The sequence below is a fragment of the Phascolarctos cinereus genome, unplaced genomic scaffold, assembly GCF_003287225.1.
Source record: "Phascolarctos cinereus isolate Bilbo 61053 unplaced genomic scaffold, phaCin_HiC Scaffold_2;HRSCAF=192, whole genome shotgun sequence".
Taxonomy (NCBI): domain Eukaryota; kingdom Metazoa; phylum Chordata; class Mammalia; order Diprotodontia; family Phascolarctidae; genus Phascolarctos; species Phascolarctos cinereus.
In genome coordinates this window covers 201,755,468-201,780,611 of record NW_027555625.1, presented here as the reverse complement: position 1 = coordinate 201,780,611, position 25,144 = coordinate 201,755,468, and the positions used below count along the sequence as shown (strand labels likewise).

Sequence of the window (25,144 nt, the reverse complement as noted above, 5' to 3'; positions counted from 1 at the left end):
TCTGAAAGGTTATGTCAACTGAATACAAGGCCTGGCAGGTCCTATATAAAGCTGGAGAGCTTCTAACATGAGCCCAATGATGTACTGTGTATCTGTTATCTGAGGACCTACTAGTAGCAATGAGATTACTGAGTGAAAGTGTAAAAATTTCTCACTTTTGTTGTGTATATTTTATTGCCCTCTACAAACTAAATCTTCTGGCAATGTATGGGCATATGTATTTTTCTAGGAACTATCTACTACTGAGTTTTGTCACTTTTAGTTATTTATGTCAGTGTAATCAAGTATGAAATGGTAACTCAGAGTTGTTTTAATTTATGCTTACTAAGGTTGAAGATTTTTTAGTGATTCAATTTGACATTTTAAAAATGTCTATGCTTTTCCTCTCTTGTACACTGCCTATTCATACTCTTTCACTACTTATCCAGTAATAACTGAGTAATGCTTTATTTGTATGCATTCTTTATAAATTTTATATGTAAAGTTTTATTGTATTTGCTGGATATTTTATGCAAACTTATTTTTTTTATATTATGTTTTTGTTGTATAGAATTTAAATTTTTTTTGCAATCAAATCCATCTGCACACCTTTAATTAGTAATTAATATAGTAAATAGTAAAGCACAGAATCTGCATACTAAGGGACTACCAACTGATCAATCAATTGCAGCCTACATTTAGATGACAAAATCAGGTACAGAAGACACCGGTTAAAAAAAATTGCAACTACTTGAGATTTCTTTTTATCAATGTGAACTAGAAAATACCTGATATCCACTTACAGACCGACAGGTCCCAAGCTACCAAAATGAACATACTGCCTGAATAAATCACAATTAAAAGACTGAAAGATAAATGAAGCTTAAAAAACAGTCTCATTTCAAGGGTCAGCTCTCCGAGAACCAAAGAATCTCAGAGCTAACAGGGATCTCTAAGGCTTTTCAGTCCAACTGAGATACCTTTCAAGTGAAAGCTGAGAAAAGATATGCAGAAAAGCTGTGGGAGACAGGAGAGTATTTTGGCATCTCTTTTACAGTTAAGAGAAAACACTTAAAAATCAAGCAATGCCTTTTACAAATATGAAAAGTGTCAATTACTGGAAAGTTAATACTGTATTCCTGATATTCCTTTACCAAGCTTATAAACAGGTTTATATGAATTCAACTGGATTCTAGAAACATCTCCAAAGTTTTTCTTTATTCTCTTCTTTTCCAATTACATTCATTCTCCAATTCATAGTCAAAGAAATGTGGCTATCAAGATTGACTCAAGATACAACAATAGTTTTCTCACATTCTTAAGAGGCCTGCTTTGGACTAGAGCTCCATAAATGCAAAGACTATATAGAAGCCAGTTGTATGCCTCCCTTATGCTTCATATAATACTTCATACTATTTCATAATACCTAGATTCAAATGAAAGTTTTCTATTTTAATTCTTTAACAATTTTAATTTTGCTTAAAAATGAATACAATTTTTAGATATAGTCTTTATATGACTCCTGTGGCACTCATTTCCTGAAAGAACATTTCTAAATAGTTCAAATTAGACACAGGTTTTTTTTTAATACAGTACAACTGTTATTCCAATACATAAGTCTGTGAGCACTGTCAATCAGTCAAGTCAACAAGCATTTATAAATCAGTACTTCCTATGCGTGAGGCACTGAGCAAAGCCCTGGTAATTTTAAAAAAAGCAAAAATATGGTCCCTGCTCTCAAAGACCTCATAGACTAATAGAGGAGAATGCAAATAATTATGTTATTTTAAAGACTACCTATAATTTCATCGGTATAGGGAGTCTCAGTGAGGAAATTCACCAATGCAGACCATGATTTGCTCTGCAACTCAGAGTCTTAGTTCCAGAGGCACTAAGACATTAAGTGACTTCACATAACTAGGATGTATCAGAAAAGGGACTTTAACTCAGGTTTTTCTGACTTCAAAGATGGCCCTCTATCCACTACACCACAGCTATATGTGCATGAGTGCACATGTATACACATATACAAAGATATTAATGTAACACTATGTTACATATGTACATTTGTATACATACATGCATATATAAATGGATTTTTAAAAATCTTTCTTACGTTAATTCAACACATGATTAAGTTACAAGTCACAATAATTTTCCCCCATCTGTTTTAATTTGGTTCAACAAACATTTATTAAGGTGCAAGCTAAGCACTAGAGGAAATACAGAGGTAAGACATTCTTAATGTTTGCTTCACAGGTGAATAAAAACATAATCTCACTAATATTTTGCTATTCCTCAATAATTTATTTAAATTTTTAACATAAAGACTTTATAACAATATTATTTCCATTAAGTCCTTCTTGATGCTTCTTCGTGGTGTAGAGGTGACTCTGAATTCTCTCTGACAGCAGAATACCAGCTCTGGCAGGTAATATCAAGCTGACAACACTTCAAGGATGGGCCTGGCAGCAGGCCTAAGGATCATCCTGGCTAAGTTTGAAGATGTTTATCACAGGAATGCTGGGTACCAGGATTTACTTTTGACTTACAGCAACTCATGAAAATGTCTAAGATACATACAACTTGTCATCTGCAGTAATGAATGGAGTGTGTACACTGAAACAATAAATCTTTTGAAGTAATAAAGTACAGTTTTGTGGCAAAAACACTGTGAAGATATGTAGAAGCAAATTTCTCAAAATCATTTCCACTTCTGTCTTAAGATCTTCTTGCTTTTTTGGATTTAGAGGCTTTACTTTTATTCTCATATTTTTTGTAAAAAAGTCTCTTTTCAATTAAGCTTACCTCTTCATGAAGAAGTGAAGTCTTTATTCTCAGTAGGAAGGAGAAAAAATTTAGTACAAACTGGTAGCTCACAGAAAAATTTGATTCTTCATAGGTAGTTACATGTTTACAGTAACTAGGAAAACAAAAGAAAACACGATTTAAATGGTAATATGTTCCTTTAAAATCAGAGGGAAAGATGAATAATAATAGATCTAAAAGAGTAAAACTCCTTGAAATAAAAATTGCAAGACAAAGGAAATTGAATTAATACCTGATAAAAGTATAGTAAACCCCATGGTTTCCCAAGAAAGAATGGAATGGCAGCAGGATGTTCCAAAATGGTTCAAGAGAGAAATCAGAACCTTGGGAGAATTTAAATGAGAACTGGTAGAATTTAGGACCTGAACAGCTTAACAGAATAGGAAAACCTGAATCCATGGCGGTGAGTTTCTCCAAGGAAGCGAGAGAACATAAGACTGGAATGTGAGAGAGTGCTGAATGAGGTCATGTAGTTGTGTTGTAGACAAATTCATGATTATCTATAGCAGGGGAGAGTGGGACACAACCCATCTTCCCACCCTGATGACTCCCCACTTTCGGTCAAGCCATGGCATGTTTGGGGTCAGTTCCACACATATCCAACAACCCAGTGAATCAACAGCCTCCACTTAGAGACTACTGCTGTAGATGGGAATCAGAGATCCCCATTTTTTTTCCTATTCATAGATTTTTAGGGACTTATATCTGAAATTCTCAAGAGTGCTGAGGATCAGTGATTTTGTTACATGAAAATGATATTATTAAACTATTTTGGTCAAGAGGCAAAAAACTTTTCCACGTATAGACAGGAGCCATGCAAAACCTTTAGCACAGTTTACTCTTGTTGCAGATAAACAACTCAGATAAAAAATAAAAAATTCCCCCCAAGTAAGGAATAGTTCTTGCTAATTCTTCAAAGTCAAGTTCTCAAATGTGAATGTACCTCATAAATATTAATACAACAAAACACTACCTATCTGAAACCCACAGGAGGCATTCTGTACAACTGTTTTCCAAAAAGCCACGGGTTTATTCCTTTTAGGTACCCAAAGTATTTTGCATGGTAATATTTCCAGGTAGTATTATATACTTTACCTTCTTAAATATAGGATACTGAACATAATTTAACACTACTTGTTGATTCAGGGTCCTTAAGATGAACATCAATTATTGAGCTATGTAGTAATAGCCCTTTCAGGACTACTGGTTGTGGAGGGCTATCTACCTCAGACAGTTACATTTTCTGAATTTTTGTGATGGCTTCTTGTGATCCCCTTTTTTGTTTGGGTGGGAGTTAAATTTTTTTTTTTGCTGCTGTCAGTGTGCCTGCCTCTAAGTAGTAATTCTTAAGAGTTTAGAACCCAAATATGCAAGACTTTAAAAACTGCCATATAAAATGAGTAAACAGATTATGAATGATGAAATTGGGGGTGGGGAGGTGAGGGAGGGATTAGTCATCTATGAGTAAAGTATAATAGTTCTAGCATATGGATCATAAGCTCAAAGATTTAGAGTTGGAAGGGATCTCAGGGACAATCTAGTACAATTTCCTCATTTTATAGATGAGAAAACAGAGGCCCACCAAGATAAAGTTGACTTACCCAAGTCTATAAAGCAAGTAAGTAGCATAGCTGAAATTCCAACCCACATCTTCTGACTCTATCTCTAATGGTCTTTCAATATTATATCATAATATAAAAATTCTGAAAGTCTTCATAACTAATTTTTTTTGTACATAAACTTGAGACCTACCACTACCATCACTTGGTCAAAGAGTGTGTATGTGAAATATAAGTTAAGTTTTGAAAAACATAAACCGAAGTATTAAAATACAAAACCCAATGTGGAATTAACATCACTAATATCCTAATGCCTTAAATACAATCGATATGGTTTACAGACTTAGTCTATCACAAATAACTGGCCATCCTGGTGAAAAATTATTTAGGTAGAATATTGATCAAGACATTGATAAGACACTGATCAAAAATAAGGAAAAAGAAATATTGGGGAAGCTGCAGGAAAACTGGCACTTGTTACACTGTTGTTCAACTTTGGAAAGCAATCTGAAACGAAATCCAAAAAGTTACTAGACTGTGCAAAACCTTTGACCCAGCAATACCACTACTGATAAAAAAAAAAGAGCAAAAGATCTTATATGTATGAAAATATTTGTAGTAGCTCTTTTTATATTAGCAAAAAAAATGAAAACTAAGGTACAATCCATCAATTAGGAAATAGCTGATTAAATTATGGTATAATGAACATACTGGAATATTATTTTGCTATAAGGAATGAAGAAAGAGATGGTTCCAAAGAAACCTGGTTAGAACTTGTATAAACTGATGAATGAAGTGAGCATAATCAGGAGAATCATTTCCACTACAACAACAACACTGTAACAATAACATTTTTTAAATCTGACCAATTCAATGATCAATCATGATTCCAAAGGACTAAAGATGAAACATGTCACTGAGCCCCTGATGGACTAATATGCAGAATGAGACACACATGGCTGGACATGGCCAATATGGGAATTTGTTTTGCTTGACTATGTTAAGGGATTTTGTCTTCCTTTACTGTCTCTGTATACCAAGTGCATAAACACCTTCTCAGAACTCCCAAAGCATTTTGCAGCTTTCTCAAGAAACTTACAAGTACTATTATACTTCTTTTTCCCACTGTAATTTTCAAGAGGGCACAGACTGAGTCATGTTCAGTTTTATATTTCCCACTACACCTAGCACAATGTCGTATATGTAGTGGGTCCTCCAGTAAAGATGTGTTGAACGAATGAAAGAACACATGGCATTAAGGAAAAAAATATGGACATGATTCAAAACTGTAGTCTCTAAACCTAGTTAAGCTGGATCTTGACCAAAGGACACACAGTCCATCACTAGCCTTCCCAGAATTGTAGGACTTTTCAGACCTATTCTTTCTTTGGCATTGACTTTGAGAACCAGAGATCACTTCCATCACAGCAGATTGGAAGATTATATACATACCATTTTTGGGGTCTAAAACCATGATTTCATCAGTGTAGAGAACTCCCAAAATGAAAATTCCCTCCATAGATGCAGATCAACATCTCCTCTGTAACTTATAATCTTAGATTTAGGCACTGAGAAGATTAGTAGTGACTTGCCCCTGGTCACACAGATAATATTTCAGTTCAGGTCAGGAAAACCTAATCTATCATATGTGTATGTTTGTAAAACACACACAGACACACACACATGTATATGTGTATTGTATAGATATATATGTGTACTGATATGCAAATATGTGTGTATTAACTATAGAGGTTTATCTTAAACACAAAAATAAATTATTTGGTTAATTTTAGAAAACCATATGCACACCAGAGAGTTCCTTTCCTCTACTACTTATATGAAAATTTCTTATTCTTATAAAAAGGAGACTCAAGAGGCATCATTACCAAAGAAGCACTTGAAGAATGCTGTAAAGCTGGTTTAATCTAAACCAATTAAAATCTCACATACACTTTTATACTTTTTTGTGGTGGGAGGGAGGGAGATTTGGATTATACTATTTCCTCTATAGATAATTTGCTCCAATTGAATCCTTTTACTTCCACTTTTCCGATATCAAGAATATTTACCTCCTTAGAAACAATATATTTCCAATGAATGAATATGAAAAGAAACTATGTCATGAAATGAAGAAAGGAGAAACATAATATAATAGTTGTGCCAAAATTTTTTGTATGAAAATATTAGTGGCACTTAGAACTAAATTATCCCAAAATTTTCATAGAGATATTTAGTTCTGAAAAGCAATTCTTTGTAGCACTAAGGGCACCAAACTTGGAGCCAGGCAAGACCTTGGGTCCAGTTCTACAACATTGACAAGCTGTGTTCCTTGGCAAGTTAATTTCTTTAAATTTCAGTCTCTCCATTTGTAAAATCTGGATAATGATGGTTATAAAGAATATGCTTTGGAAAATTTCAAGCATTATATGTGAGATATTATTGTTGTTATAACTGGCTTTTCAATTAACTTCTCAGGAACTCGGACAACTCTTTAAGTCTATAAGTTGCAGAGACGGTGCCAGACTGTATGGGTAGAGGGAGTTTCCCTCATCTGGAAGTTCCCTGTCCCAATTAAATCATAGGTCTAGTTCCTATCCCTTACTTAGTACATGTACATACTTGTCTTCCTCAATTAGAATGTTAGCTCCTTGAAAAGAGAGATTATTTCAATCTATGTACTTGTATCCCCAGTCCCTTGCACAGAAGCTTAATAACTACATGTAGAATGATTATTGTTTTTGCTCTAGATCTGTTACATTACATTGTTTTGCACAGAAACTTCCATCATCAAGGCAGATCAGCAACTGAGAGGTTAAGTGACTTCCCATGGTCACACATCTAGTATGTATTAAAGGTAATTATTTGAACCTAGGTCTTCCTGCCTCTCAGCCCAGCACTTTATCCATTATAAGCCATACAGCCTCTTTTGTCATAGCCTCACTGTTCTTATGTTTTTGATGAAGTTCAGGTATCAAGTTCCTAGGACAAGTGTCTTTCCTGCTATTATTCTTTTATATATTCAAAGAACAATTATACAGGCAGATAAAATAACTACTTTTTGTTGTTGAAAAAAGATATTAGGATGTAAGCTCATCCACTACAGGTTTATTACTGTTTCTACTCTATTCCTTCTTTCCTGCAGACTCATTTCAAAGAACTCAGAGTACTCAAATGGTTCTGTGATCTCATTGATGTGAATGTTTTCTCCAGTGATAGAATAATGTTATTTCCATGAGACATTTAGTCATTTCCTACTGTAGTGCTTATAATATTTACAGAAAGGCAAGCATCAAGATAACTGAAGTTTATGCATCAACATCAACTGCAAAGGATGATAAAGTAGAGAAATTCTACAAACTGGATAAAACTTGCCAAAATAAATCAGTATACAGTCTAATATTCAAATATAAAGTAGGTAAAGAAAAAGCTAGCAGTTCACTGGATCATTTCCTAAACCTCACCAGGCAATTATTCAGATTTGAACTTCTCCATCAATATGACTTCATTTCAAAATATAATATGAATATCACTGTAGATTCAGATGTCTCAGAAAAAAATATTATGTAGTATTCTCACTGACATGGTTGGTTACATTTATATATGGAATACCAACTACCAAAAAATTGTATGATGCAAGTGGGCATGCATCTCTCAGCTCCGTTCATTAATTCAACAAACATCTATTAAATGCCTACTATGTGCTAGGCACTGTGCTAGATGGTAGAGATACAAAGGCAAAAATGCAACAGTCTCTCCTCTCAAAGAGCTTACATTTTACTGGGGGAGGGGAAAAAAAGCAACACGTACACAGATAAATACAAAGCACATACAAAATAAACATAGAGTAGTTTTGCTTGATGAATGATTGCTATGGGAGAGAGACAAACAACTCGGGGAATTAAGAACAGGCCTCTTGTAGGAAGTGACATGAATAGAAGTAGGAGTTTCAAGACGTGGAGGTGAGGAAAAAGCATTCCAGGAAAGAAGGAAAGTTTATGCAGTAATGTATGAGTACGAGAAACTGTAGATAGGCTAATTTGGCCATAATACAAGAATGAGTTAAGTGATAGGGAGTTAAGAATGTGAAAAAAGCCTAGAGAGATTAGCTGGAGTCAGGAAGTGAAGAACTTACAATGTCAAAGAGAAGAGTTTGTATTTTATTCTAAGGCAAAAGGAAGCCACTGAAACTTCTAGAGCAGGAAAGTGATGTAATCAGACATATGCTTCAGGAACAACAATTTGGCAGCTGTATGAGGATGGATTGGACAGAAGAAAAGCAGGCTGTAGGAAAACCAATTAGGACATTATTTCAATAGTCTAGTAACAAAGGCTCAATCAGGACAGTGGCTACTGAGAGGAGAGAAGGGAAGACATGATAATTGATTGGTTATGTGGAGTGAGTAAAAGTATAGAGTTGAGGATAATTCCTAGGTTACAAACTTTAATTATTGAAAGAATAGTGATTTCCTTGACAGATCTAGTTATTTGCTCACACTGATCCCCTATGCCCAGGATGCCCTCTCTCTCTAACCTTCTTCCTTGGTGAATTCCTACCCATCTTTAAAAATCTAACTCAAATGCTACCTCCTTCTGGAAAATCTGAGTTCTCTAGTTTGGAAAACCACATATCATTTGTTTTGCAGGTTTTTAATGCACTTATGAGGTAATCTTATGTATTTGTATTATCTTATCCCCCTAGCAGACTTTAATAGCCTTGATGACAGAAATCATGCTTTATCTAAATTTTGTCTCCCTAGGGGACAGAATAGTACTTTGCATACAGTGGGTGCTTATTAAATATTTCTTAAATGGTTAGTGAGTAAATGGCTACCAATATTTATTTCAGAATTTAAGTCAGACTACCTTTACTGAGTCCAAATAGAATCTGCAATAACTTCCCTAATAAGAAAATGCAAAGATTCTCCACATGGTATGGCTGAATATTGTTGTGGTTTTGCTTGTTTAAAAGACTACTTTTGTTTCAGAAGAGGGGTCATTTCTTCTTATAAGAAAAATTTCCCCTCAGTCTTATCACAGTGTCATTTTAAGAAAAGTGTTCATTGCTCTGGAAAGAGTAACAGGAAACTGAACCCTTTTTACTGTAGTGCTGCTGTTTTAAGGTTTTCTAAAATACATGGTATAAGGGACTATCTGTGCAATATGCTTTCAAGAAACAGGTTCTAACATTGATCAATATTTATCTGCATTATGATTAGTTCATCTACTTTGCTGTAGACTGATTTAGGTGAACCAAAAAGTTCTATAATTCTATATCACCTCCCTTTTAAAATCTCTCTGTTTTTGTTTTATACAACACAAGGAAATGATACACTGTACATCTTTGGACTTTTAGCCCCTCAATCTTCCAGTCGCATCAATCTTGCTGTAACTGACTAATATGCCAAATTCCACATTAAGAATTTTATGTTAAAATACTTATGTTACAACTATTTTAGCAAAAGGGCAAACACTTCATTCCTTTTGGCCTCTTCCCTCAACGTGCCACTTACCTCTTACAGAACTTCTGAGTGCTAAGCCAATACTGTGAGTTCAAGGTTGTTAATGATTTTCCTTTCTTTTGTAGGATTTTCTGAAGACTGTGTCCATGGAAGCAAGTTGTATTCTGGTCTTCTGCCCAGTTCAACTGGAAACTTGATGGTTTTTTCTTTTCTGGATTTGGTGCTGAATCAACCAATATGCTAAATTGTTTTTGGAGGTTCGCTACCATTCCTAGAAATAGATGGAAGAAGAACATGACAAAAAGCAGTGCTTAACTCACAACAATACAAAGTATACAATATGACGATGATACCAATTATTTAAAAAGGCATCTTAGAGTACTGCTCCCCTTTGAAGTAATCCCTTTCGATGGCTACAGACACGAAGTCCAAAAAATGATGCTATTCTCCAAAATATTTTGAGGAATCTTCCTTTTAAATTACATTTCTAGCTTGTGGGACACAAAGAAAATAGTAACTTTTTGTTACAATCCCATTTTGTTTCTGAAACAAAATGATACTGCCCATTTTAACCATTCACCATATTCACCAGGTTCAAATGATTTCTAACCAACAGGACAATGTTTTTTCCTGCTCCCAAAATGCAAGCCTTCTGTTAAAGGATGAGGGTAGAGAGATTTCAACAGACTTGGGCTATAGTCCCAGATCAGACACTAATTTACTATGCAATCTTAGACAAACCACTTAACTTCCTCTAAGGCTCTTCCACAGTAAAGTGAGGGAAGAGGGATGAATTACATGATTTCTAAGTTTACTTCTTTGTGTTCAGAATATTATGATTTTACTTAAAGACTTACACTCATTGAAGATATTAAAAAAGGAAATGTGAAGGAATGTAAAGGCCATTTCAAAAGATGTTTCAACTATCCATATAGTCTTAAGGTTTTCAGCTGCAAAGACATTTAAAGCTCAGTTTTTAATAATGGCAGCAATGCTGGACAAAGTGTATTTGATGATTAAAATACTTATTTTGAGGGGGACAATACTTATTTACGTGTGTGCATTATGGCATTTTAAAAACATCAGTTATAACATAATCACACCCTGTATATTCACAATTTAAAAAAACACAGATTTTACTCCTATATAAACGGTGGCCTGGTATAGTGGCAAGAATAGCAGACTTGAGTCAAGAGACCTGGATTTGAGTCCCATCTCTGAAACTTCCTAACTATGTTTCTCTGTGGCAAGATACTCTAACTTTATGGTTTTAGTCTCCTCATGTGTAAGATGACCAAATAAGATGTGCACTGCTAACTTCACAGGGTTGTTGTAAGGAAAGAACCTTATAAATCAGATGAATATAAGATATGATTTCTATAATCATCATTACTGTCATTGTTATTATCAGAAAACATATTATTGCCAACGTAATTGAGCAGTTTTGGTCACATACTAAATCCTGCAGATAAGGAAAATGACAAGATAAAACTGTGTAAGTACATAGTAAGAAAGTGAAAACAATACTTGAGAAAAATTCAACTCACGTCGTCTTTTGTAAACTACTGATCTGTCTACTGATGAATAATACAGTGGCTTTTTACTTTTCCACAGATACCTATAAATGGAAAAAAAATATAACATGATGGAAAAGAAATGATGAAGGAGAGACCCCTTTCAGCTGAAGGCAGTGAAGTAAAAGAATGCTACATCTTTGGACTTTTAGCCCCTCAATCTTCCAGTCACATCAATCTTGCTGTAATTGACTAATATGCCAAATTCCACATTAAGAATTTTATGTTAAAATACTTATGTTACAACTGGTTTAGCAAAAGGGCAAACACTTCATTCCTTTTGGCCTCTTCCCTCAACGTGCCACATACCTCTTACACAACTTCTAGTGCTAAGCCAATACTGTGAGTTCAAGGCTCAAGGAAAGAACCTTATAAATTAGATGAATATAAGATACCCATTAGTCCTTGAAGGAAAGGACAGTTTCTTTTAAAGCTTAGCTTAAGCACATATGATGTCACACTTAGTTCACCACCACTCCCACTTCTAGTGTCCCCCTAAAATTATCTTGTATCTATTTTGTGTGTGTGTATATGTGTGTGTGTATATATACAAATATACATATATACACATATATGTGTACAAACATATGTTTTATGTAAACTTATAGATATACTTATTCTTTCCCCTGATATAATATAAAGCTCCTTGAGGGCAGAGATTACTTTTTTTTTTTTGTCTTCATATATCTAGCACCTAGGACAATGCCAGGAATACAGTAGGAACTCGATAAATGTTTGAGACTGATTCAACAGATGGAGATGGTGATGGTCCATTTTAGGTATGGGGGTGGTAAGGGCAAAGGCACTGTGACAAAAAAACGCAGGCAAGAACAAGATATAGAAAACATTTCAATTTGGTTGAAAATAAGTTTGTGGAGAGGAGTAATGAGATAAGCCTGAGAAGGTGGTTTGAAATCAGAACGTAGAGGGCGTTAAATGACAAAATCAAGAATTTTTACTTTATTCTATATATACTAAGTAGTCACTGAAGGTTTCTGAGTAAAGGAATGATGTGATTAGAGCAATAAATTGGGAAAATTACTAAAATAGCCATGAAAAGGATGAATTAAGAGACACAATGGGGAGGAAGACAATTTATGAAAGTATTTGCATAATCTATGTGAGAAGAGATAAACACCTGAACTCTTGTAGGAGTTGAAAGGAAGGGAAGACTGATAATATAGTATAGTGAGTTAATGAACATTTATTAAGTGAGCTCACAATTTAGTAGTATAGGTGTAAATCCTGCCAAAGAAGCCTTGCCATTTCAGAGGGAGATCATAAAATACATGGCTTCCTCTCCAATGTTTATTATGTAACAAAAGGTCAAAAGAGTCATTTTTTGAAAATGTTGCTTTAGAATCCATAAACTTTAACTAGTTCCAATTTATGTGGAATAAAAATAATACAGGTTGTCTGAAAAGTCTTAGTTCAGTTTTAAGTTATTAACGTTTAGGCTTTTGGGATACCCTGCATATATTTACTTCAATTTCATATCTTTCTGAAATACTTCAGTATCATATTGCCACAAAATAAAATTAAAGAAATTTTGTCAGATCAAAAAATATTTTCACCAATCATTCTTGATCACATATGACTAAAAAGATCAGTACATGGCCAAAAGACTGATGATCCAGGACAGGGATGGTGAATCCCTGAGGTCACATGTGGCCCTCTAAGTCCTCAAGTGTGGCTCTTTGATTGAATCCAAACTTCACAGAACAAATCCTTTAATAAAAGGACTGACAGAGTATGTTTTGGACTAGTTGATTTTGATGTCCCTTCCTGAGATGTTTCTGAGATCATAGGAACATAGTTCTGGATCTGTAAGAGACCTCAAACTCCATGTAGATCAACTCTCTTACTTACTGAGGGAAAAACTGAGGTCTGGGGAATTAAGTGACTTGCCTGATACCACACAAGTAGTAAGCATCAGAGACAGGTTTTCCCACTGTTCTATACTTCCTTTTAGATCAGAGGTGGCAAACCTGCAACCTCAAGGCCACATGTGCTCTTCTAGGTCTTTAAGTGCCGCCCTTTGACTGAATCCATACTTCACAGAACAAATCCTTTTATTAAAAGATTTCAACCACTTCCCATATGGCATGGTCTCCAATACTGTCACCATACTGGCTGCCTATGTCTAGATGTACTCCAGCTTATACTATGAATGCAATATGCCTATGTGAGATCTGGAGTGAGTTTCTTCTAGCTCTCAAGTTCTATGCTCTGTCAAATCAGGTTGGTTCTATATAAAATCATTCTGGGGGCCCAACAAGAATCAGCCAAACTAAAGATAAAATAGTCTACATCTCCCTTCTTTTCCTTTGACTTGGTTTTAATGGCAGTTTCTCTCTATTAAGGAAACAGGATAATTGCTGGTGGCTTTCACTTTGGTTTTCTGTAGTACTGGGAACAGTAGGATGAGGAAGGAACTTTAGAAAAGGGGTGGTGTTAGTCAATTGAGGGGAAGGTAGTGCAAACCACACAAGACAAACAGAATGTGGCCTAATGTTCAAAAGATGGTTTTATATATAGGTGAAACCTGTAAATTTATTGTACTTCAGCTTTTAAGTATCTAGGATGATTTGAGAATATCTAAGTGATTTAGAAATACAAATGATTCAAACTGGAGTAGTAAAAAATAAAATACTTTGCTCTGAATTCCTCTTGTTTTTGCTGTTTCTCATCAATTATTTTCTTCATAATCTGATACCACTTTCTGAAGTCAAAACATGGCTTACCTGAAAGAAAAGAAACTTAGTTATGAACCATATAAAAACAGGAATAACATACATAACCCAAATGATACCTCATTTACTGATAACAGAATTAAGGAATCATAGATTTACAGACAGACAAAACCAAAGGATCATCTAGTTCACTCCCCTGTTTTTAAGCATTTTAATAACAAATCTTGGTAAACATATAGAACCAACATTCCACACTTAACTGAAATACTAACTTGCCAGTCTTAGTATGGGGGTTAGGTGCAAATACCTACAAGTAGTTCAAAAAAACAAGGTTGAGAATCTCAATTAGTATAGAAAATAATGCAAATACTTCAGTGTTTCCACTGAAAGTTTAATATTTTATTTTCTGCCACACCCAAATAACTGATGTATATGTTCCAAGTTGTAGGCTGGTCTCCCTCCTAAGGTGAGGGCGTCTCCATAATATTCCTTTAAAACAAAACAAAAGAAACAACAACAAAAGAAAACGCCCAAGTCCTAGCTTTAATGGAAAAAAAACACCAAAGGATATAAAGTAGCACAGGAGAAATAACTTTTTTGGAAAGATGGAGGGTAGAAAAATATCACACAAAGGGGGATGGAGAAGAAAAAGACAACTGTATAACTTGGAGCTTAAAACAAAAAAAGGCTCTTCCTGAAGAGAAGGGAGGTAGATCCTTTCAGAATGAAAAGGCTCCTATGCTCTAAGGAATGCTATAGTAGATCCACAGAAACCGGCACCATGAAGACCTACTAGTTCCACATTACAACAACTCTCACATCTGCCCTCACTTTTTTATTTCCGCTACCATCACTCTATTTAAAAAGTTATTACCATATTATCATGTGCTCAGACTATTGCAATAGCCTTTAAATAGTTCCTCTAACACCCTCTCCATTCCTCTAATTCTTCATACCAGTTATTTGTCTGCTCAAAAATCTTTGGTGAGTTCCTATTGCCCTAAAGAAAGTTCATATTCCTTTGACATTCCCACCACTATCTGGTCTCAACCTACTTTTTCAACATGAAGTTACTAGGCCTCAGTCTAGGGCCATGAATATAAAAAGCATTTTCCTAGGCATCTTGGTATTAAGAATACCACTAACCCCAGATAAAATACGAAAACTCAAAATATGCTTTAAGCATAAACTCAAATGGCCTATAAACATAAAACACAACTTGGAGGGGGCACAATTTAGAAATTAGATTTTATACTGAATAATATTAATAGAGACATTCAAGTACCTTCATGGTTGTTTTCGTTATTTTCTTGAGCAAGGCTAGAAAGGGACCTACAAATAATAATAAGTAAATTATCAACTAATTTGAAAACAATCACAACCTGAATTCTTCTACTTCACACATACAAATAATTGAAGCCAAATTTTTGGCAGGAAAAAATGAATCATTTGACCTGTTTAGATACTATAAATTCTGTCAAATTCTGTCTAAGGAGAAGTAGCACTAAAAATCTTGCTCTCTCAAGCCAATCTTAAAAAGAATATATACACTATCAAAATCTGAGGACAAACAAATAAAGTCCTACTATGAATATCAAACAAGTAATGCCAAGAAAGAATCTAGTACATTATAAACCATTTAGTAAGTCATAGTAAATATTCTGAAATTAATTGAGACATAAATGTACTGGTATAAACAACAGTTAGGGCTGCGGAATGTTTTATGGCAATTGAGACTTTCCTACGTAAAAAATTTAACAGAAATTTCTTCACTCAAAATAACTAGTAAAGTCAGTAACAATGTTATTACTTTAGTTTACTTAATATAATTACCATTATAAAATGTGACTCCCTACTAAATTAAGACATGAACCACATATTTACCATTCGACATTGTCATTCAATAAAAAGAGTAGTTTCAGCACCACAACAATGGTAGCTACAGCCTGAACATCATATTTAACTGTCTTTGTCTTTTGAGTTATTGGATCAAATGTCAGGAAATCCACTTCTCCCATGCCAGTTATTCTAGTCACTTGACAAGTCAGGCTATGCATTTCATCTGTAGAAGTATAAAATAGGAAAATATGAATAGAATTTTCCTAAAAATTTTAACATTCCAGTGTTTGTATATCATGGATGCATTTAGATGCACTTTGAAACATTTAAGAAAAATGGCATTTTATGATGTTTCAGGAAAAATAAAATAACACCTCAAAGTTATTTTCAACAAAACTGGCTAATTTATTAAAATTCATTGTTATATATTTCATTTTCTAAACAAATTCAATGAGAATATATGTATGAAGATATTATTTATTACATCATCAAAATATTTTTTAAAAACAAGTCCATAGAACACAGGTTAAGAACGCCAATTCCCCCTTAATACTTAGTACCTTCCAAGATTATCTACAATTTATTGTTTATATCTTGTTCATAGTTATTTTCATGTTGTCTCCCCCATTAGACTCTGTGCTCCTCAAGAACATGGACTATTTTTTGCCTTTTTTGTTTTCCTAGTGCTTAGCACAGTGCCTGGCACACAATAATCACTCAATAAATGTTCGTTGATTTGACTTTTACATCTAACTACACTGGACACATTAACATCTGTAACATCATACTGCTGGAATGTTCAATAGAATAAAAACTATTTTATTGCATATCTTTCTTTGTTGTGATCTATTAAAGCATTTTTTGTGTTTATCACACATTTGGAAACCTAATCATGCTTTGTGTCATTTCTAAATGAAAAATCGTAGTGATTTATTAGTAAAAAACGTTCACTAACAACAAAAAGCTGAAATATTAGTTTCAAAGTAACTAGAAAATACTTAGCCAAGAAAACTTGTAAGTTTGTTTTAAGATATTCCAACATATAGTGAAGTTGTAAACTGATCCAACAATTCTGGAGAACAATTTGGAACTATGCTCAAAGGGCTAGAAAACTGCACATAGCCTTTGACTCAACAATAGCACTTCTAGGGCTGTATCCCCAAAGAGATCACAAAGATGGGAAAAGGACCCACATGTACAAAAAAAATATTTATAGCAAGCAGTTCTTTCTATGGTGGCAAAGAATTGGAAATTGAAGGGATGACCATCAACTGGGGAACAGTTGGACAAGTTGGGGGATGTGAATGTAATGGAATACTACTGTTCCATAACAAATGATGAGCTGGCTGACTTCAGGAAAACCTGGAAAGACTTACATGAACTGATACTCAGTGAAGTGAGCAGAACCAGAAGGACACTGTACAAAGTAACAGCAACACTGTGTGATGACTAACTTTGACAGACCTACCTCTTCTTAGCAATGCAAGGATCTACTATAACTCCAGAAGACTCCTAATGGAAAATGCTATCCATATCCAGAGAAAGAACTATGGAGTCTGAATGCAGAGCAAAGCATACTATTTGCTCTCTTTTTTTGTTTTGTTTCTTCTTTCTCATGGTTCCTCCCATTGGTTCTAATTCTTCTTTACAACATGACTAATGTGAAAATATGTTTAATAGGAATGTATATGTAGAGCCTGTATCAGATTGCACGCTGTCTTGGAGTAGAGAGAGGGGGAGAAAATTTGGAACTCAAAATCTTATGAAAGTGAATGTTGAAAACTAAATAAATTTTAGAAAAAGATATTCCAACAGAAAACTTAAATATAAATATCTATTATATTGAAAGACTTCGATATTTAGACTTTACTCTTACAATCAAGATAGTTTTCAGATATTTTAAGAAAGATTTACAAAAAGATTTGCTAAATTTGCATATTATTTGCATCAACCTCGAGGGAAGTATACAGCTTCCTCTTGGGCAATTTGTAAGTTAGAACTGTATTATTACTATTTGTCACTGCGATTTCTTGACTCTCCAACATAAGAAATACATAGTAGGAAAAAGAGAGGGGACAGAGATGAAGAGGTAGCACTGATAGTAATTAGAAAGTGAGAGGGAAGACATACCACTTTAGTTTTTATATCTCTGTACTGTGATATAATACTGCATATTGTAGTTATGTCACCTTTGATCAGTATCACAGAATGTAAACTCTGATAGTCAGGGACTATGTTTTTTTCTGGGATCATAGCTTTGTACCCTCAGAAATTATCCAGTTCAGCCCCTTTTTTTTATAGCTGAGAAATGTGAAGCCCAGAAAGGTTAAGTGAGTTACCCTAAGACCCAACAGGCAGCATGCAGCGGAGCCAGTCTTCAATAAGCCCACCTTTTGAGGCCAGGGTCAGAGTACCTAATATATACTAGATGACAGCAGTGACCTCTCTCCCATTATACAGCCCTTGACTCAACCTGAAACAGGAAGTGGGTAGTCAGGCAAGGAAGGATCATTAAACTAGCCAAGTGAGCCAAACTGACCCTCCTGCCACTCCCATTCCCACCACAGAACTGGTATTTCAGATGGAAGCCTGCTATAAAGTTGTGATTTTACCAATGGGAAAATGGACGCCATTTCTGATGCCTAGAATCATCCTTATCTAGCTCAAGACTGAAGCATATTTGGGGGAGCTAAAGGTTCCCTTTCCTCCAGTGATAGAAGGCTTTTTAACCTCTATTCATTGAAAGAAAATCAAAGGAAAAAGTAATTTAAACATAAGACCACTGATAAATCTCACAAGAAGAGCAGAAATCTGATCTTCTAAATAACAAAACGTTAGACTAGCCACTGTGGTGTAAGAACCATCAAGAAAAATGTATAAAGTACTTGTTTTACTGTCAGTTAGCTTAATATGGCCAATTTGTCTGATTTATTTTGCTCCTATAAAAAAAACCCCTCACATCTTTGAAATTACTATTGCATCAGTATGGTCACCATATTTGTATTTTCTCACAAGTATAAATCTCCCGAATTTCTCACACTTCCAGTTTAGCAAGAATTTCAGGAACTGATTATATCAGCAGATTCCAACTAGGTTACCTGTAGCTTAGTGTATTTTAAGCTATGTCTAATGCAAATCCTTTTATGCTCTGTATTTCACTACACTGAATTCAAGGAGTTAAGTGTTATTCTTGTTATACCAGATTTTATTCTCCATCTTCTGACGGAAAAAGAAACTGGCAAATATGAATTTCAAGCTAGTAGAAAGAACACTGAACTTAAGAGTCAGAAAAATCTAAATTCAGATTTGACTTCTGACATTTATTAGCTATGTGGTCTTGGGCAAGTCACATAATCTCCTTTTGCCTCTATTTCCTCATCTCTAAAATAAGAATAATAAAGCATCTACCTATGAGGGATGTTATGAAAATGAAATGAGATATTTGTAAAGTGCTGTGCAAACCTTAAATAGCTGTGGCTAGTTATTATTATCATTAAATCATTTTTGGAAGATTTTGTTTTTTCTTATCTAATAAACATGTATTGAAGAACAGGTGATGCTAATGTTTGAAAACTTCACGTATCATAAATGTTCTAATAGTTGACTCAATTATCTGGAGAGAACTTACCTTTACTCCTGGAAGAAAGAATAGAGACATGATTATCATTGTGGGGTAGGTATAAGACTTGTTCTGTTTGACCTTAGAGGAAAGAACTAAGTGCTATGGGTAGAAGTTGAACAGATGCAAATTTAGTTTTGATATAAGGAAGAACTTCCTAACAATCAGAGCTATCCAAAAGTAGAAGGGGATGACTTGAGAAGTGGTGGGTTCCTTCTCCTCAGAGGTGCTCAAGAAGAGTCTGGAAACCACTTGGCCCAAACCTTATTATAGTGGGGATTACTTTTGTGTATAGGTTGGATGAGCAGGCTGTTAAGATCCATTCCAACTCTTGAATTCTGTGAACTTAGGCACTTAAGCCTAAATTCAAACGAGTAATAATTAAAAGCAAAATAGGGTAGAAAAAGACTACCTTTTCAAAGAATATTTTTTAGGTGCAATAATTTGAAACATTTCTGGGCTAAAATTCTCCTTTCAAAAGATGTGCAAAAAAGTTTTGCCAAATAAATTGATGGTACAAATAAGAATATGACTTTTAAATCTTTTCCAGAACAAAATATTTTGGGTGCTTTAGAAATATTAGGTTGTATAATATAATAAACTTCCTAATTACAAATCATTCTTTCTATTTAGCAAGACTCCTAAAGAACAGTTTCCCTTCATGCAACCCTAATTTTTACATGTAGTTGAAATAACACTGAATTTCTTTACAAAGATTCTCTAATTCAGACTCCTTATTAATTCAGATTGGCCTTCCTCATAACCACACAGAATCAGTAATATACTGAAAGTCAGGGTAGCAGAGTGTTCAGATGCAAGCTCTTCAAGTCAGAACAACCCAGGTTCAAGACCTACCTTACGTGTACTAGCTCTGAAACTGGGCAAGTCACTAACTTCTCAAATACCTCTTAGGACAGGAGACAGAGCAGCTACTGACTTGCATTGGTAGAGGGAGTTTCTTCACTGGGAGTTCTACATACACCAATGAAATCATAGGTCCAGTGAAAAACAAATGCTTTACTGTAATGATGAAATTTAAAATTTTTAAAATAAACATATATTCTTTTTCCTAAAACTAATTTTTCATGGATTCACTTTATTTAAGCAGCACATTTTAAATTCACTTAAAATCCCCACTTCTTGTTTTAAATTATTTAGGTTCTTACTTATGTGCTATTGCTATTTTCATTTTTTTGTTTTGTTTTGGTTAGGCAACGGAGTTAAGTGACTTGCTCAGGGTCACACAACTAGTATGTGTTATGTGTCTGAGATCGGATTTGAACTCAGGTCCTCCTGACTCCAGGGCCAGTGCTCTGTTCACTGTGTCACCTAGCTGTCCCCGATTTACTTTATTTAGACAGAGTAGACAATTCCCAAACATCTAAACAGTTCCCTCAACGAAATACAGTACCAAAAAACAGTTAAGCAAAACCATCTAATTGTGATTGTCACTAACAGACATGCCACTTTTCATTAAGCTGAAAATTCTAAAACCTTTCTAGGAACCACCTGATTTCTAGAATAATTCTTTTCTGATCTGAAGCTACACATATGCATGTTTGTTGATAGTCAAGACAGAGCTGTCATATTAGTCTGATAAATCAATAAAAAAAGCATTTGTTAAACACCTACCTAGGTGATACATGCTTAGGACACAAAGTAAAAAACAGTTCCTGCTCTCAAGGATGCTACATTCTTTCTGTTATATTCTATCATTCTGGTGCTCTAATGGTGACAACATCAAGTGGCCTTAGATTTCCTATCATAATATTCTATTGACGATAATAAGTTTAATATGTATTATATAAATATAAAAACATTTCCTAAGCACACATACACGGACATGCACCCATACACACATTATATATATAATTATACAGATATAGATATATAGTCTACTTACCAGGTAAATTGGCTTCCATCAGGTACTTCATACACAACATATCTGGATGGAGAAAACAATTCTCAGTTATATCTGGAAAACGAGGTAAGTCTAAAAATTTTCCAAGTTCAATCATTTTTTCATATATATCTTCATAGACAGGCCAAGACTAAAATAAAATGGAGAAATTCAAGGTAAAGACATATCACTTTTGCATTTGGTTTTTAAAACTTTAGGATATGACAAAAGATAAAAGGATATGGACGAGACTTCCATGAATGTGCTACCTGAATGGGAGACAAGCTGCCCAGATCCCATAAACCTTCTTTAGCAAAACCCTGAAGTTTGCACCAGTCTGAATGATGAACAAGAAATCAAATGAGAAACTATAGTGACATTTTCTACCTCAGAACTGAAGAAAAAAGAAAGGTAGGCTCTCAAGCAAAGTAAGGAACAGGGTAACCATAGAAAGAAACTTGTAGCTTACAACAAGGCTGTGTCTAGAGAGGCAAGAAAGTAGAAGGGTCTCCAGAGAAAGTTCTAGGATGCTCAGAAAATCCCAGGGCAGGGACTCTGGAAATGCTGAGGATTAACAGCTCATAGCTAAGTGCTGACCAGTGCACAGACTAAGAAAGTCCAGGACCAGGGGCTCTGAGGTCCTTAACACTCTTTCCTGAGATGCCAGAGATGATCCTGAAGACTTAGCACTCTGAACCTTAAAGACTGGTGGAGAAGGTAGGTGAACCCAGGGAGGAAAAGGTCATTACAAGAATATAAGGTGCCCAGGGTGACACCAAGTAAGGTTGACCACCCCACCCAAATATTATGGCTGGGAAAGGAGGAGATGGAGAACAAAGCTCTAATTCATGAACTAAAGCTGGAGAGATAAGCAAGTCACAGAAAACACCAAGCGATATAAGCAACTATTGGCAATTTAACTCAATGAGAACTGCAAGCAGAGAGTCAGCAGAGAAAGTGGATTTTCCACATGAATGCACATAGAAGAAATGAAGTAAGAGGGGGAAAATGAAATATAAGCTTTGGAGGAAAGAATAAGAAGGAAAATATGTAGCTTAGAAGAGAAAATGGTAAATCTTATCCAAGAAATGGAACCCTAAAAACTAGAGTAGGCCAAACAGAAATCAATGATTCCATGAAATAGCAAGAAATTTAACAAAATCAAAAGACTGAAACAAAAAAGAAAACGTAAGATAGCTGATATAAAAGACAACTGATTTTTGTAACATAAGGAGAGAGAATTTAAGAATCACTCAAATTGGGGCAGCTAGGTAACGCAGTGGATAGTGTTCCAGCCTTAGAGTCAGGAGGACCTAAGTTCAAATCCGGCCTCAGACACTTGACACTTACTAGCTTTGTGACTCTAGACAAGTCACTTAATCCTGATTGCCTCACCACCCCCCTCTTCAAAAATAAGAATAATTCAAATTCCCTGAAAACAATGATTTTTTAAAAAGATCTATATTTAAACAAATAATGAATGAAAACTGCTCAGTTCTATCAGAATAGGAGGACACAGTGAAGATAGAAAGAATCTATTAGTCAACTCCTGGAAAAAAAATTTAAAGTCCCACATAATATCATAGCTAAAACCCAGAACTTCCACATTAAACAAATGGGAAAAAATATGCAATCCAGAAAGAAAAGCAATTCAAGTTTCAAGGAACCACACAGTTAGGATCACACAAGGCTGGCAGTTTCACTTCTACATGAGGGTAGATCACAGATACAATATTCCAAAGAGCAAAAGATAAGAGAATTATAATCAAGATTAACTTATGCTGCAAATTGAGTGTAATCCTACAGGGGGAAAAAACAGTCCTTTAATGAAAAAGAGGACTTTCAGGTATTTCTGATGAAAATAACAAAGCTGAGAAAAAACTCTGAAATAAAACACAAGAGTCCAGAGAAACATAGAAAAGTAAGTTTATTTAGCAGTTAGAAGGAGCTACTAGATGACATGGCACCAACATTCTAAAAAAAAAAGGGAAGAAGCAAGTGTCCTCTCAGATCTTTAATGTCATCACAGCTAACATCTAACAGTCATACAGCATTTGTGATGTTCTAGGCACTATGCTAAATGCTTTTAAGTCACAACTAAAATCCCACCTTCTACAGGAAGCTTCTTCCAGTCCCTCTTAATTCTAGTGCCTTCCCTCTTAATTATTTCCTATTTATCCTGTATATAGCTCGCTTTGTATACATTTGTTTGCATGTTATCTTCTCCATTAGATTGGTTTTTTAAAAATTCATTTTATTTTAACTTATGGAATAAAAGAAGCATTTGATTGCTCATGAAATGGCAAATATACTATGTACAACTTGCTGTTCCTTTCAAATATACAACAAAATTATCATGCAAATTTCTTTTCTTTTCTTCCCTCCATCCCAACGCCTGACCTAGAGACGGCTACCATTAGACACAAATAGGTATATATTTGTAAAATTATTCTATATGTATTTCTACTTATTTCTTTCTCTGGATGCAGATAGTATCTTTGTTCACATGTCCGTTATAGTTAATTTGGGTATTTATAATAGTTAAACTAACTTATTTACTCAAAGTCATTCTTAAAACAATATTGCTATTACTGTATACAATGTCCTCTTGGTTCTACTCATTTTATTCTTCATCATTTCATGCAAGTTTTTCCATGTTTTTCTAAGATTACTGAGCTCATCATTTCTTATAGCACAACAGTATTCTATCACAATCACATACCACAACTTGTTCAGCCATTCCCCAATTGATGGGCATCCCTGTAATTTCTAGTTCTTTGCCACCACAAAGAGAGCTGCTATAAACATTTTAGAATCTATTAAAAACAATTGAAAATATTGGTATAAATGGATTATTCCTTAAATTGATAAAAAAAAAAGCATTTACCTAAAACTATCAACAAACGTTATTTGTAATGGGGATAAACTAGAAGCCTTTTCAGTAAGATTAGGTGTGAAACAAGGATGTCCACTGTCACCTATATTATTCAATATTGTATTGGAAATCCTATCAATAGCAATAAAGAAGAAAAAGAAAAAGAAGGAATCAGAATAAGAAATGAGGTAATAAAACTCTCTCTTTTAAAAAAAGATATGATGATATACTTGGAAAATCCTAAATACTTAACATCACAAACAAAACTCTTCAAGAACAAAATAGTAAAAGATACCCATTTAAAACAACTCTAGATAGTATAAATTACTTCAAGTACACCTGCCAAAACAAATCCAGGAACTATATAAACAAAATTATAAAAAACTTTTTATGCAAATAAAATCAGATTTAAATAATTAGAGAAATATTTATCATTCATGGGTAGGCAGGACCAATATAATAGAAATGACAATTTTACCTAAACTAATTTATATATTCAACATCATCCCAATTAAATTGCCAAAAATTTTTTTACTGAATTAGAAAAAATAAAAAAATTCATTTGGAAGAACAAAAAGTCAAGAATATCAAAGGAAATAATGAAAAAAAATGTAAAAGAAGGACGTTTAGCAGTACCAGATCTTAAACTGTGTTACAATATATGTATTATAATATAATTATATTATCAAAATTATCTGGCTAACTATCTAAATTGGCTAAGAAATAGAAAGGTAGATCAATGGAATAGAGAGACAATAAGACAGCAAATAAACATAATAACCCTGTATTTGGCAAATGTAAAGACTTAAGATTTTGGG

The 25,144-nt window shown here is 34.3% G+C and overlaps 1 protein-coding gene across 2 annotated transcripts in view; it reads right to left on the bottom strand.

Annotated features, from left to right (window-relative positions):
* Positions 1-1,176: 1,176 nt before the first annotated feature.
* Positions 1,177-25,144, bottom strand: part of TAF1B (TATA-box binding protein associated factor, RNA polymerase I subunit B) — an 88,569-nt gene continuing 64,601 nt past the window's right edge. For both annotated transcript variants that reach the window (XM_020992676.2, XM_078149766.1), the window contains 7 exons: positions 21,455-21,602; positions 15,978-16,155; positions 15,379-15,425; positions 14,054-14,144; positions 11,374-11,444; positions 9,878-10,097; positions 1,177-2,902 (listed from right to left, as the gene is read on the bottom strand). In XM_020992676.2, the coding sequence (XP_020848335.1) occupies positions 2,701-2,902; positions 9,878-10,097; positions 11,374-11,444; positions 14,054-14,144; positions 15,379-15,425; positions 15,978-16,155; positions 21,455-21,602 (957 nt within the window). In that variant the 3' untranslated portion in view covers positions 1,177-2,700. The remainder of the gene's footprint in view (positions 2,903-9,877; positions 10,098-11,373; positions 11,445-14,053; positions 14,145-15,378; positions 15,426-15,977; positions 16,156-21,454; positions 21,603-25,144) is intronic.